This window comes from Setaria italica, chromosome IX (genome assembly GCF_000263155.2).
Source record: "Setaria italica strain Yugu1 chromosome IX, Setaria_italica_v2.0, whole genome shotgun sequence".
Taxonomy (NCBI): Eukaryota; Viridiplantae; Streptophyta; class Magnoliopsida; order Poales; family Poaceae; genus Setaria; species Setaria italica.
Genome location: NC_028458.1, coordinates 28,514,204 through 28,525,802, shown reverse-complemented (window position 1 = coordinate 28,525,802; position 11,599 = coordinate 28,514,204). Strand labels below are relative to the sequence as shown.

General features: G+C 41.3%; 1 protein-coding gene across 1 annotated transcript; it reads left to right on the top strand.

Annotated features, from left to right (window-relative positions):
* Positions 1-1,212: 1,212 nt before the first annotated feature.
* LOC101777841 (heterogeneous nuclear ribonucleoprotein Q) lies at positions 1,213-11,319 on the top strand. Its single transcript, XM_004983272.3, has 12 exons — positions 1,213-1,756; positions 2,603-2,943; positions 3,053-3,142; positions 3,967-4,191; positions 5,850-6,071; positions 6,148-6,505; positions 6,581-6,718; positions 6,795-6,841; positions 6,939-7,006; positions 9,727-9,776; positions 10,356-10,411; positions 10,831-11,319. The coding sequence occupies exons 1-12, from the start codon at positions 1,336-1,338 to the stop codon at positions 10,924-10,926; spliced, it is 2,112 nt and encodes a 703-aa protein (XP_004983329.1). The 5' UTR covers positions 1,213-1,335; the 3' UTR covers positions 10,927-11,319.
* Positions 11,320-11,599: the final 280 nt, after the last annotated feature.

Below are 11,599 nucleotides of genomic sequence, written 5' to 3'. Positions count from 1 at the left end.
CGCGGCCGCGGGGGGCCCGCGCGGGGGGCGCCGGCCGGGGCGGCTCCGGCCGCCGAGCGGCATTCTGCCGGGCGCGGGCGCGGGGCCTTCGGGCGGGCGGGCGGGCGCCGGGCGGGGGCGGCCGGCCTCCGGGTGGCGATGGCGGACTCCGAGGCGGCGGCGGCGGCGGCGGTCTCCGAGGGCGGCGGCGACGGCGGCGGTCTCCGAGAGTGGCGGCGGCGCGATTTGAAATGACGAATGCAAACTGACGCGCAAAAGGAAAGGAATCCCGGTGCTGTGTTAAGAGGCTTGGCGCCAGGGAGGCTGGCACCAAGGCTTGGCGCCATAGATCTTGGCGCCAAGCCTCCGCGCCACGTCGGAGGCGCGGTGGGGGGACCTTGGCGCCAAGACGTTATACCATGGCGCATCCTTGCGCCAAGCTAAGGGTTCATTTTTGGAATTGGTTTCGCCAGGAGCTTATTTGTGAAAATTTTTCACGAAAAGGGCCAAAATAAAAAAAAGTCGGTCGATGCTGCCATCAGTTCTTGAGGTCCCCCACTCAAGTTTTTCTGCTCGGCCGCTGCACCTGCACCATATCACTAGCCCCGCCACGCTCGCCATGCCCCTAGCGGCGCGCACGTCTAGGCTGTATCTGGTGCGGCCCTGACAGCGTGCCCGTAACCTCAAGGTCGTCCAGCCTCGGCCGCGTAGTTCCACCACCACACCGGCACTTATCCGCCTCCTATCTCTCTCTAGCGAGGGGCAAAATTGACATTGCCCAGGGTGGAAGTACCTATCCAGTTGTGTAGTTGTGTTACAAATTAACATAAGCTGACTGCAATGGCATTTACAGTATTGAAAATTTCATTTATAGCACACAAGGGAAGTAAATATTTTTTATGGCACACCTTGTTTGGATTCGACCGGATTCTAAGAATCCAGCTTCTAGAATCCGGGTGGGATTCAGAAGCTAAATTCTCAAAATCCCAGGACCTGAAGTTAGCTGGCTTTTACTTAGATTTTGATGACCAAATGAGAGAGAAGATAGAATCTAACTTTTAGAATCTATGGATCCAAATAATCTCTTCGTATTCTACCCAAAAGTTTTTGGAAATTATCTCAAAATCCAGCTTTTGAGAATCCAAAAGCTGAAATGCTAATCCAAACGGGCGTAACACAAATTATGATGCCATACAGGAATTGGCTCAAATATATACGGAAGTCCAGCCATAGAAGTAAAATTCAGCCTTAGAAGGAAATTCAGCCCATCTTCAAGGTCCGAACCTTTGTCCTCCCCTTGTCTCCAATCCCGCACCCTCGCCGTGGAATCAGAAACCCTAGCTTCACCACGGCGGGATGACTGCATCCGCCACCGACGATGGTACCTCTCCGGCGCCCAACGTGACGGAGGGAGAAACCCCAGCGGCGGCCGATGTTGGAGCAGCGGTCGAAGAGGGCGAGAAGATGAATGTGGGGGTTACTGCTGCAGTTGAGGAGAACGGTGAGGTGGAGCCTGAGGAGGATCCTGACGAGCAGGCGGAAGATGAGGAGGAAGAGGAAGTGGATGCGGGGGAGGTGGAGGCTGCGTATGGGATGGAGGCGGCGTTGATGGAGCCCCTGGTGGTGTTGAAGCCCAGCGAGGAGGACGCACCTGAAGAGCTGGAGGGGGAGAAGGAAAAGCTGGATGAGGAACCCGAGGAGGTGGAAGAGGGCAAGGAGGAATGCAATGGTGTTGAGGAGAAAGGCTTGGTGGATGGATCCGTGGAGGCTGTGTCAGGTTCATGTGCAAATTAACTGTTATAAGTGTTATCCTAGTAGTCGTTTTTGTTTGCTTAGATGTATGTATGGTTGTATTGCTAGTGTTCATGTGCTGTCCAAGTTTCCCCATTGTTGAGTTGGGATATGAGCAGAAAAAAGGATCTAACGGAGTGGAACGGATAGAAATATCCCCTGGAAGTTTGCATTCTATGCCAAAAATACATATCATTCCCTCAATGCTCAAGACTTTCTCTTACACTGTATAGGATTCTTGAGTGTTTTGGACACCTAAATCGCAGCACAAGGATTTATCTTCACCAAATTTTGTTGGTTCGGCTTTGAGACAGAGTGCTGTCTCAAAGCTGTCTAAAATCATGTCCCTTCAAAGTTAATGTTCATTCTAGTTTTCGTTTTTGTTAGAATCACATATTTAAGTATCAGGATAAATGATCAGAACAACAACCAAAGCCTTTTGTCCAAAACAATGGTGGTCACAACTGCTGAACTTTATATTGTAATTTATATGTATAAGAATATTAAGATCTCTTTAGCAAAGTACTCCCTCCGTTCCAAATTGTAGGTCGTTTTGGCTTTCTAGGTGCTTAGTTTTTGCTATGCACCTAGATTAAGTGGATGTCTAGATGCATAATACTATCTATGAATCTAGGAAAGCCAAAACGACTTACAATTTGAAATGGAGAGTAGTCTTTTATTGAAGGTTTTCTTTATACTCAATGCTATATGTTTCTACCTGGTAAATCTTTGGCAGTTCCCCTCATTTGTAGAATATTTCTGTGTCCTGCACTAATAGTCGAACGTCTCAGTAGTATGTCAAAGAGTCACATTTTCCTTCTATTTACTGCAGATATGAATGAAGTATCCAAACAGGAACATGGTAAATGTGGCAACACAAATAAGGATAAAGTTGTTGATCAATCGAGCAATGTCAGTGATAGCGGTAGAAGCAAAAGTGATGATGCGCAGAACTATGAACTTGCTGGAGGTCTTGAAATATTTGTTGACGGATTGCCTAAAGATTGTGTTGAGGAAGACATTGCAATGGTGTTTTCTCAATGCGGGGAGGTCAAATCGGTTAGGATAATTAAGAATTCATCAACCGAAAAGAGCAAAGATATTGCATTTGTCTGTTATGCGAGCATTGAAGCTGCAAAGAAGGCTCTCGTTGAATTCAAGGAGGGAATTGAGGTTTTGGATTTGACAATGAACCCTTCAGCCATTTTATGCATTTATTTTAATATATGTCAAAGCTTAATGCATTATGTTCATATACTGTTTTGTATGTTGTTTTCATCAGGTAAAAGGAGAAAAGGTTAGGGTATCTGCCTGTCAAGATAATAGTACCCTTTACCTGGGAAACATATGCAAGGGCTGGACCAAAGATCAGGCATGATATTACACACTTTAACTGATCTCCTGAAAACCTTTTTGTTATCTTCAGTTTGCAAGAATATTATTTTCCAAATATAGATTTGTTAAACTGTTCAATTTTGTTGAAGGGATAAAAATATAGCTAGAATTTATAAGTAGATGGTAGTCTGAATTTTCCAGTTTATTTAAATATAGAATAATTTACCAAAAGTAGGCTGTATCAGGTGCTGAGTCCTATCACCATGAGCTGCTACTGATTTTTTATAATAACTTACCTTGTTTAAACATATAAATAGAAACTGAAATTTTATTTGTTTAATGCAGCCAGTGGAAGGCTGAAATAGCCACCTATGAGAAGGTTGAAATGGTTAAATTTTATGCATTCTACCATACTACAAATATTGGTAACTTAGATCGATAATTATTGCCATTGTTGATAAAATGATAAGTAATGTGAGATTCAAAAGTGTAGAAGGACTTCATTAGATGCAATATGTGTGATCGCATACTTACAAAAAATGTCATCTATTGTCAAGCCCAGAAAAATTGAAAGTTGATAAGATAAAATGTATGTGTCTAGGCTCATTTACATTGTGCCACTGAAAATTGATCTTTTTTAATATAAAATATTTTTTCTACACCCGACTTCTATTTTCAGAAAGTTGGAAGCGCTTAATTCTTTATTCACACTTATCAGTTAAATACTTCATTATTCATTTTTATTTAACTTGTTGTATTCTTTATTCTTTTTATTCACACTTGAGTGCAGAGTTCTGCAAATCATCACTTGCTGTAGAACTGTTATCATTTACTTTATATATATTTTTAAACTCTTTTTAGGTTCTGACTACCTTAAAAAGTATTGGAATTCAAGAATGCAAGATAACTTTTCCCACTTACAAGGGAGGATGCAGAGGGTTTGCTTTTCTTAAATTTGCCTCGCATTACTATGCCAGAGCAGCATTTCGACGGTTAATGAAACCAGATGCTATTTTTGGCACTGATAGAAGTGCTAAAGTATCTTTTTATCAAACTACCATAAAACCAAGTGAGAATGTTATAGAGGTAAGCACTCGTTATTGGTTTAAAATATTTCGACATATTTTGTGCGGTATCTCAATTATTTTAATTATTTGTGTCAATTATGAAAGCATTGTTTTCTGTACAGTATGCAAAGTCCTGGTTCCCACTGTTTTCTTTATAAGACTATGGGAGTAAAGCATATCAGGTGGTTTGTTTGCTTGCTAAGAATGAATTGGGTACAAACTTGAGCACAAGTTTACACAAAACATCAGTAGTTGGCTATTTATTTTTTGCTCGATACTTTTAAACTTGTACTGGAAAAAAGTGTGAAGCTTGTCTGTGACCTTCCTACGAGTTGCAGAAGCAGAAGCTAAATTGTCCAGTAGCCAGGAACATGAAAGGTTAAAACTGAAAACTTCAGAATGTGGCACTATTTCTCCTGTGAAACTTGTATCTTTTGGTTTTTTTCTCGAACTATTGTATATTTTGGTTTTGAACCAAAAAGAATGTTGAAGTATAGCCTGGCATCCTGAACTAGAGAATCAGAGCTTCAGTTCCCCATAGTCCTGCATTCTTGTTCTGTAACATAGGCTGCAGTGACTCAGGTTCACTACATTCGTAGTGACTTCTGTTCTGCTGCCTGGCCTCGGATATTTGTTTGACTTTTACTTTTAGATTAAAGTTTCCAACTCCAGGAAAGTTCATTTCTGTTTTTATTGTGGTTGGTCATGAAACAATAGAATGCGTATGTATCACAAACCTAATGCTTGCATTCATGATGTGCTGGTGCTGTGTTTCTATTCATTGACAGAAAAAAAGGCCTCACACTCTCACCTACATATATTTGTAGCATGTAGCAGCATTGTCGTATTGGCAGAAAAGTTCTAATCTACAAGGTACTCAAGAAAGGAAAAATCCCTCTGTTTAATGGCCATGTGTCAGGGCTGTCCAGCCCATGTCTCCTATCTCCATGTCTTACAGGATCCCTAGTTCCATTGCCACCACCTCCTCTTTTTCTCCTGCTGAAATCTGCTTCCTTCCAATTGTGTGCACCTTCCTAAATGCTCTGATAAGCAGTTGTTCGTTTCCTGTGTGCTGGTGAAGGTTACCAGATCAAACGTACTGTTATCACTGCTGGACGGAATTGCCATTAGCCCTTCACTGCTGAACGGAGTTGTCATTAGCCCTTCACTGCCATGTTTAAACTCTTAAAGTATGGCATATCCTGAGAATCTTATTTCTATAATCTATGCATAATATCTTTTTGTTTCTATTCTGCTTATAAGGTGTTAGGATAATCAACATACTCAGTGATCTTCAGTGCTCAATCCAGATCTGTTGCTCCAGTACTTAGGTGTGAGCTTCAATGCAAGACTGTGGTAACTATGTTTTTGGGAACTAGTTATTGGGTACAAAGAATTGATTTGAACCATTTTTAGATTTGTGATTTCCTAGCTATATGACCTTTAACTAAAGAAGAGAAGTTTTGTATACTGGTCTGTGTAATCCAAAAGGTTATGTCAGATCAGTAGGCCTTTTGCATACCCCCACCCAAGTTATGGAGTATGTTTTGTATGCAGAATACCGGCTAACAAATCAGATATACTTAATCTTTCAGTAATTTGTAAATGAAGTTAATCTGACATTATCAGACATTAATAATTTTTCATTTCTTCATAACCTTCTGGTATTCTTTGTAGGCTAAAAAAGTATACCTGGAATATGTCCCTCTTTCTTGGGATGAGGATAAAGTTAAAGAATGCTGTCAACAATATGGGAAGATTCTGAAAGTTGACCTTTTCCAGATATCAAAGAACATGGAAAGTGAAACCTTTTCTTTTGTTGAATTCTCATCCAGCAAGAGTGCATTAGCTTGTGTGGAAGGAATAAATAATACAAAGATTGTTGATGGAGGCTTCAAGGTATTATATATCCTGTTTTCTCAAGTATTTCAGTTGTTTTGGATAACTTTCTGACATGGATTCCTTTGTGACTTAGTTGTCTGCTTGTCTTGCTCGGCCTAAAAGTGGTTTGAAGGTCAATAGTAGTGCAGCTTCAGAAGGTGCTACTACATCTAAGAAGGAAAAAGGCCACACAGGGAAGGCTGTTATAGATACAGGTTCACCACATAAATTGCCAAAAGGCAATAAGAACAATCTTACCTCTCGGACAAAGGAGGTCCTTGGGAAGATGAATTCACCAAGTAAATTATCAAATGATTATGATTTAAAGCTAACCACACAAGGCGCTGCAGAAGTACTGCAAACATCCAAACCTTCTGAAGGGAACAGGGATGTTGGGAAGAACAGAAATGCCTCTGTAAACCAAAAACCATCAAAGAAAGCGCGAAATAATTGTATGTTCTCTCTCATAACTCATTGGACAATTATTTGTTGAATGAAACCTGTTTCTTATAATAATGAGTGTGCAGGTAATGCTGATGAGAGCCAGCAAACCTATCAAGGTGCTGCAGAGCAAATATCTAACAGTTCCAAAAGGAAAAGGAAATCTCGCAGGAATAAAAATATCTATATAAATGAAAGACCACTGAAGAAAGCACATAACAATAGTATGTCCTCTTTGATAATTTAATTTCATTGATCCATCATTTGATGCGCCAAAACACCTTATACCTGAATATGCAGGTAATGTGGATAGAAGTTCGAGATCTAAAGCATATGCCTCTGATCTGGTACTTGAAAGTTTTATATCTTGACATTCTTACTTTCACCATTGAATTTCTTATAATTTTTTATTTATATAAGTTAACTCTTGTATGAGCCTTTTAGGAACCTCATGCTGGATTCATCCCTCCTACAAGTCGAGTTCACAGCAACCATGCATATGATCAGCGAAGGTTTCATTCCTTTTCAATTTGTTGCTTATTGTTAGTCTTATTTGCCTGATTTTTGGGGATTTGAGAGGGGGAAAATGATCGTGGCTGGCCAGGGAAGACAGCCCTGGATGCAAGGAGGTTTTTCCTTCTTAATCCTTGCTTGCCTCTCCTTTTATGGAGAGGCTTACTTATTAGCCAAGTAACTAAGAGATGGGCAAGCAATCCTGGCCATCTCTCCGCACCTCTCGCGGGGGCTTCCCAGGCACGGGTGGAGAAGCAGCTGTCGGCCCTCAATCTGCTGCAGCCATAAGCATCTTCTCAGCGGCTGCTACTTCAGTTGGAGAATTTCTTCATATCCTTGTTCCTTGGGGCTTTCTCCTTGATGCGTGGTGCTTCAGACTTAAGTTTTCTGCTGCATTCTCATCACCACATTTTGTTGTTGCTTGCTGTTCGGAGGCACTACATTGCTGCTGCTATATATCATCTGTCCTGCTGCTAGTATCTATTATATTGAGCCACTTTCTTTCCAGTTTCATATGCCACTGTGTCCATCCGTCAATCTCTTGTTTTCATTGAGTCAATCCAAGTCCAATTGCATACCTTCAGTTCATCAAACCGTGCGCGCCTACATCTTAGTTCTCAAACCACTTTCATTCTCTTTTGGGTTTGCGATGATGTGTGGCTGCCCCATCATCATCTTCGTCGTGGTTGATGCATCTTTGCCATTTTGGTCCTTTCGTAGCCTTCTTGCGACTTGACATGTGTCATGGCCACCTTGCTACACATATTTGCATTTGTAAGCACATCTTGACCAAATGGCCTTCTTAGTCTTCATCACAATAGTATCACAGCCTGCTATCTTGCAGCTGTGGTTTTTTCTATCTTTTTTTCTCGAACACGCAGGAGAACTGCGTATCATTGTATTAATAGTACAAGAAGAGTCGTACATAGACTCACAGAAGACCCACAGAACACACACCAACACACCCACACACAAACCAACACTCTCACCGACCAAAAAATCTGATTGCCTGAAAGGGCAAAGAAAGGCCTGATCAGAAAAGAACCATGGATTAATCCACTCCCCTGGCAGTGAGCTGAGAGAGGCCCTTAGCTCCTGCCATGCTCCACAGCTGGGCTTCATCCCTTGCCAAAATCAGTGCAGTAGCAACGCTAGGAGAAGCACCATTGAATACACAATCATTACAGTGCCTCCAAATGGTCCATCCCCTGAGGATGATAAGGGAGTTAAGACCTGCCCTCATACCCCCAGGATGGTTTTCTCTATCTTATCCTCTATTCGTCTTGATTTGACACATCTCTTCATGAGTTCATCATCTCTAAATTGAGTGTGAAGCGCCAAAGGACAAGTTGTGAAGTCAGCACTATCCTATGGAGATGGATTTCTACATCAACATTTGCACGCTTTAATGACATCTTCTATTTCGGACTTCGGATGTATTAGTTTTATTTTCTTTTAAGTCTAGTTCTTAGTGTCAACTCTCCAAATGCAACACCATTGCATTCACGTTGCGTTTGAGAGGGGGTGTTGGTATAATAGTCAAGGGTGATATTGTAATATCCTAGTCTAGGGTTCCCCTCATGTGTCTCTCATGTACTCTCTATATAGTCCCTATTGGGCCTCAATACAATTATCCATTCAGCCTCTATTATTCGTAACAATCAGAACTGCGTAGGGAGCCTGCGAACCGCCATTCAATTAGCTTGTGAACTGAATTGCTCTGAAACGGCGAGTGGTACGTGGGGCCTAGCCGCCTAGTCGAACCCAATTCGACGAAGAGTGAAGGCCTGAGGAGATCAGAGATGGAAGCAGTATCGAGGCTGAGACATAAGAGTCACTGTTGGGGACCCTGCCATGGATGCAAGAGTTGGGGATGGGAAGATGGAGGGAAGGTGTGGCCAGCGTCGGTGAGGAGCATGCCATTGCAGCGCAGTCTGCTGTCGCAAGGAGATGAAGCTGATGCAGGCTATCCATTTTACTAGTCATTGGGGAGAGATGATGGTCAGCAGTGAGGGCTTCATGGTGGCGGCAAAGCTGCGCTTGTGGAAGAAAAAGAGAGCGAGGAAAGAGACGAGCGGCTGCTGCTGCAGGTTTGGGTGCAGAGTTGGACTGTAGAGAGGATTAGGACTACGAGCTTAATGTGGCAATAAATGCCAGCTTGTGTGGGAGGTTGTGATGCTAGGGATGCATGATTAATTGTTGGCTGGGCCTGTTAACTAGTCTGGTCACCTTTTTGTAATATTATTCCTAATCATGAACCCAATCATTGATTTGTGAGCCCTTTCCAATTAATGAACCAAAGAGGTATACCCCTAGCGGTTCATACTTAAAATAAAAAATGGTGAACCACTATTCACAAACCTGTACCGCAAATCTTGCGAACCATAATTCTGGTAGCAACGAACAAACCAACATGGCTTCATTGTGAGACTGAGCCTGTTGCTATAGCACCTGAGGTTACTGTTATCGCGAGTGAACTACAAGGGCCCCAATTCTTGGGTAGATGCCCTCATATGTATACACAAAATTTTACCATATAAAACAAAGAAAGTTAAATTTTGGCTCCCCTAATTAACTTAGTTATTACTATCTGCCCCCCTTATGGAAATTTTCTGGCTTCGCCCTAATGAAGGCCATGACCGTCTATAACACTTATGTGGTACTGTTGAGATCTGGCTTAGCTCGTACCTAATTTCAGTTCTATTTTATGCTCTCACAGAACTGCAGAATATGATATCCATCCAATAGATCGTCATCCTTATGCTAGAGGTATGATCTTGCAAGTTATGTATTTTATTAATGACATGCATTATCAACCTGGCGTCCTCACTTATGTATTTTTGACTGCTACAGTATTTAAAGACCAGTGTCCGTGTTTTTATGTATCGTGTATTTATTGCCATGTGAACATGGCAGCTTTACGCATTTGGTAGTTGTTTGAGAAGTATATGTTAGGGTAATTGTGTAACAATAACCATCCATTTGTAGGCTAAAATAAAGATGAAAACCCAACGAAGTCTCAAATAATAGTAAAATTACATTAATAATGTTAATAATAGTAAAAAGAGAGTTAACAATGTTTTTCCTGTTCCTGTAGTACTGTACTGATTACTGAGCCACTGAAATACACCATCATAGCTATATTCTCATGAGCTCCTTTGTCTTAACGCAACTATCACTTGATTTGAGAATTTGATTAGTTCAATAATTTGCTGTGTTGCTAGTGATTTTTTCCAGCAAACTTGTGGTAGCCTCATGAACTGAGGTTATTCTTTGTTTCCACCTTTTTCAGTTGGCCAAAAATTTTAGTCTATACTCTAAAATTTTCTTTTCCTCCATTTTGGGCAGAAACTGCAGCTTCACGATCAGCCTACTCTGGTTATACAAGCCATGCTGGCTATGAGGTAACTCATGGCAATGTGTTTGTTTGATTGCTATACAGATTTCCAGTTAGGATTTTTGAGTCATATAAGCTATCACAATTCACAAGAGTGCATCTAATTGCTTACGTTTTGAAGTATGCTTGGTCACTTCTATGTACTATGTGGTAAAATTACTAAACTGACATAGTTGTCGAATGTAAACCTGGTATGATACTTGATAACAATATTTCACATGTCATCATAACTAGGGGGCAGTTGCAGATTTTTTTGGGGTCTGTCCCATATAGAGCATAGGCACCCCAATGGGCATATCTTGCTTATATAACAGCTTTCTAGTAATCCCTTTGTATCATATATCTAATGTTTACAAATCCTTGTGCATCTATCTGAAATTTGCAGTTAACTGTGCTATGTTTGAGTTGTTTTTGTTGTCCTTGCAGGCTGGATATACATATGTATACCCGCCCCCTCCACCCCCTAGTGGATCTTATTACCGAGGGAATGGTTCATACATCCCTCGAAGAGGAGATTACTGACTATAATCAAGTGCCAGCTACCCAGTTCTGTGTGATCCCATGATAGTGAGGATCAGAGTTCATTCGGCTTCCATTTGATCCGATGATAACGAGGATCAGAGTTCATTTGGCTTCCGTTTGATCCGATGATAACGAGGATCAGAGTTCATTCAGTGTACATATTTAGATGCCTCCCATAGAAGATCAAAGAACAATGATGTTTCTAGAAATAAGAACCCTTGCACCTTCCTTTTTGGCTGAAAGAAAATTGACGATAAAGGAGTGCAGCCCTGCACACCGGTTGCTTGTTGAATGTTTCTTTTTAACCTTCGTTTGTACATGATTCAGAAGTTTGTTCTGTGTTTGTGTATAGATAGTAATAGCATATATCATTAATTTCACATTTGGTATGTATGCCGTATGCGTACCGCATGAGCTTGCGCCTCTTAGGGGACCACAAATCCACAATGGGAGGTAAAAGCAGTAGATGGCTACTCTCTCTGTTACATAATGTAGGTTGTTTTGATTTTTCTATATACGAAGATCTTTATTATGTATATAGACATAACCTTATACTTCGATGCATAGTAAAATCTAGCAAAATCAATGTATTTAGAAAAGTTAATATAATCTGCTAACTACATTTTGAAATGGAATGGTGGGAGTAAACAATTCTTACAGCCAGTCCAAAAAG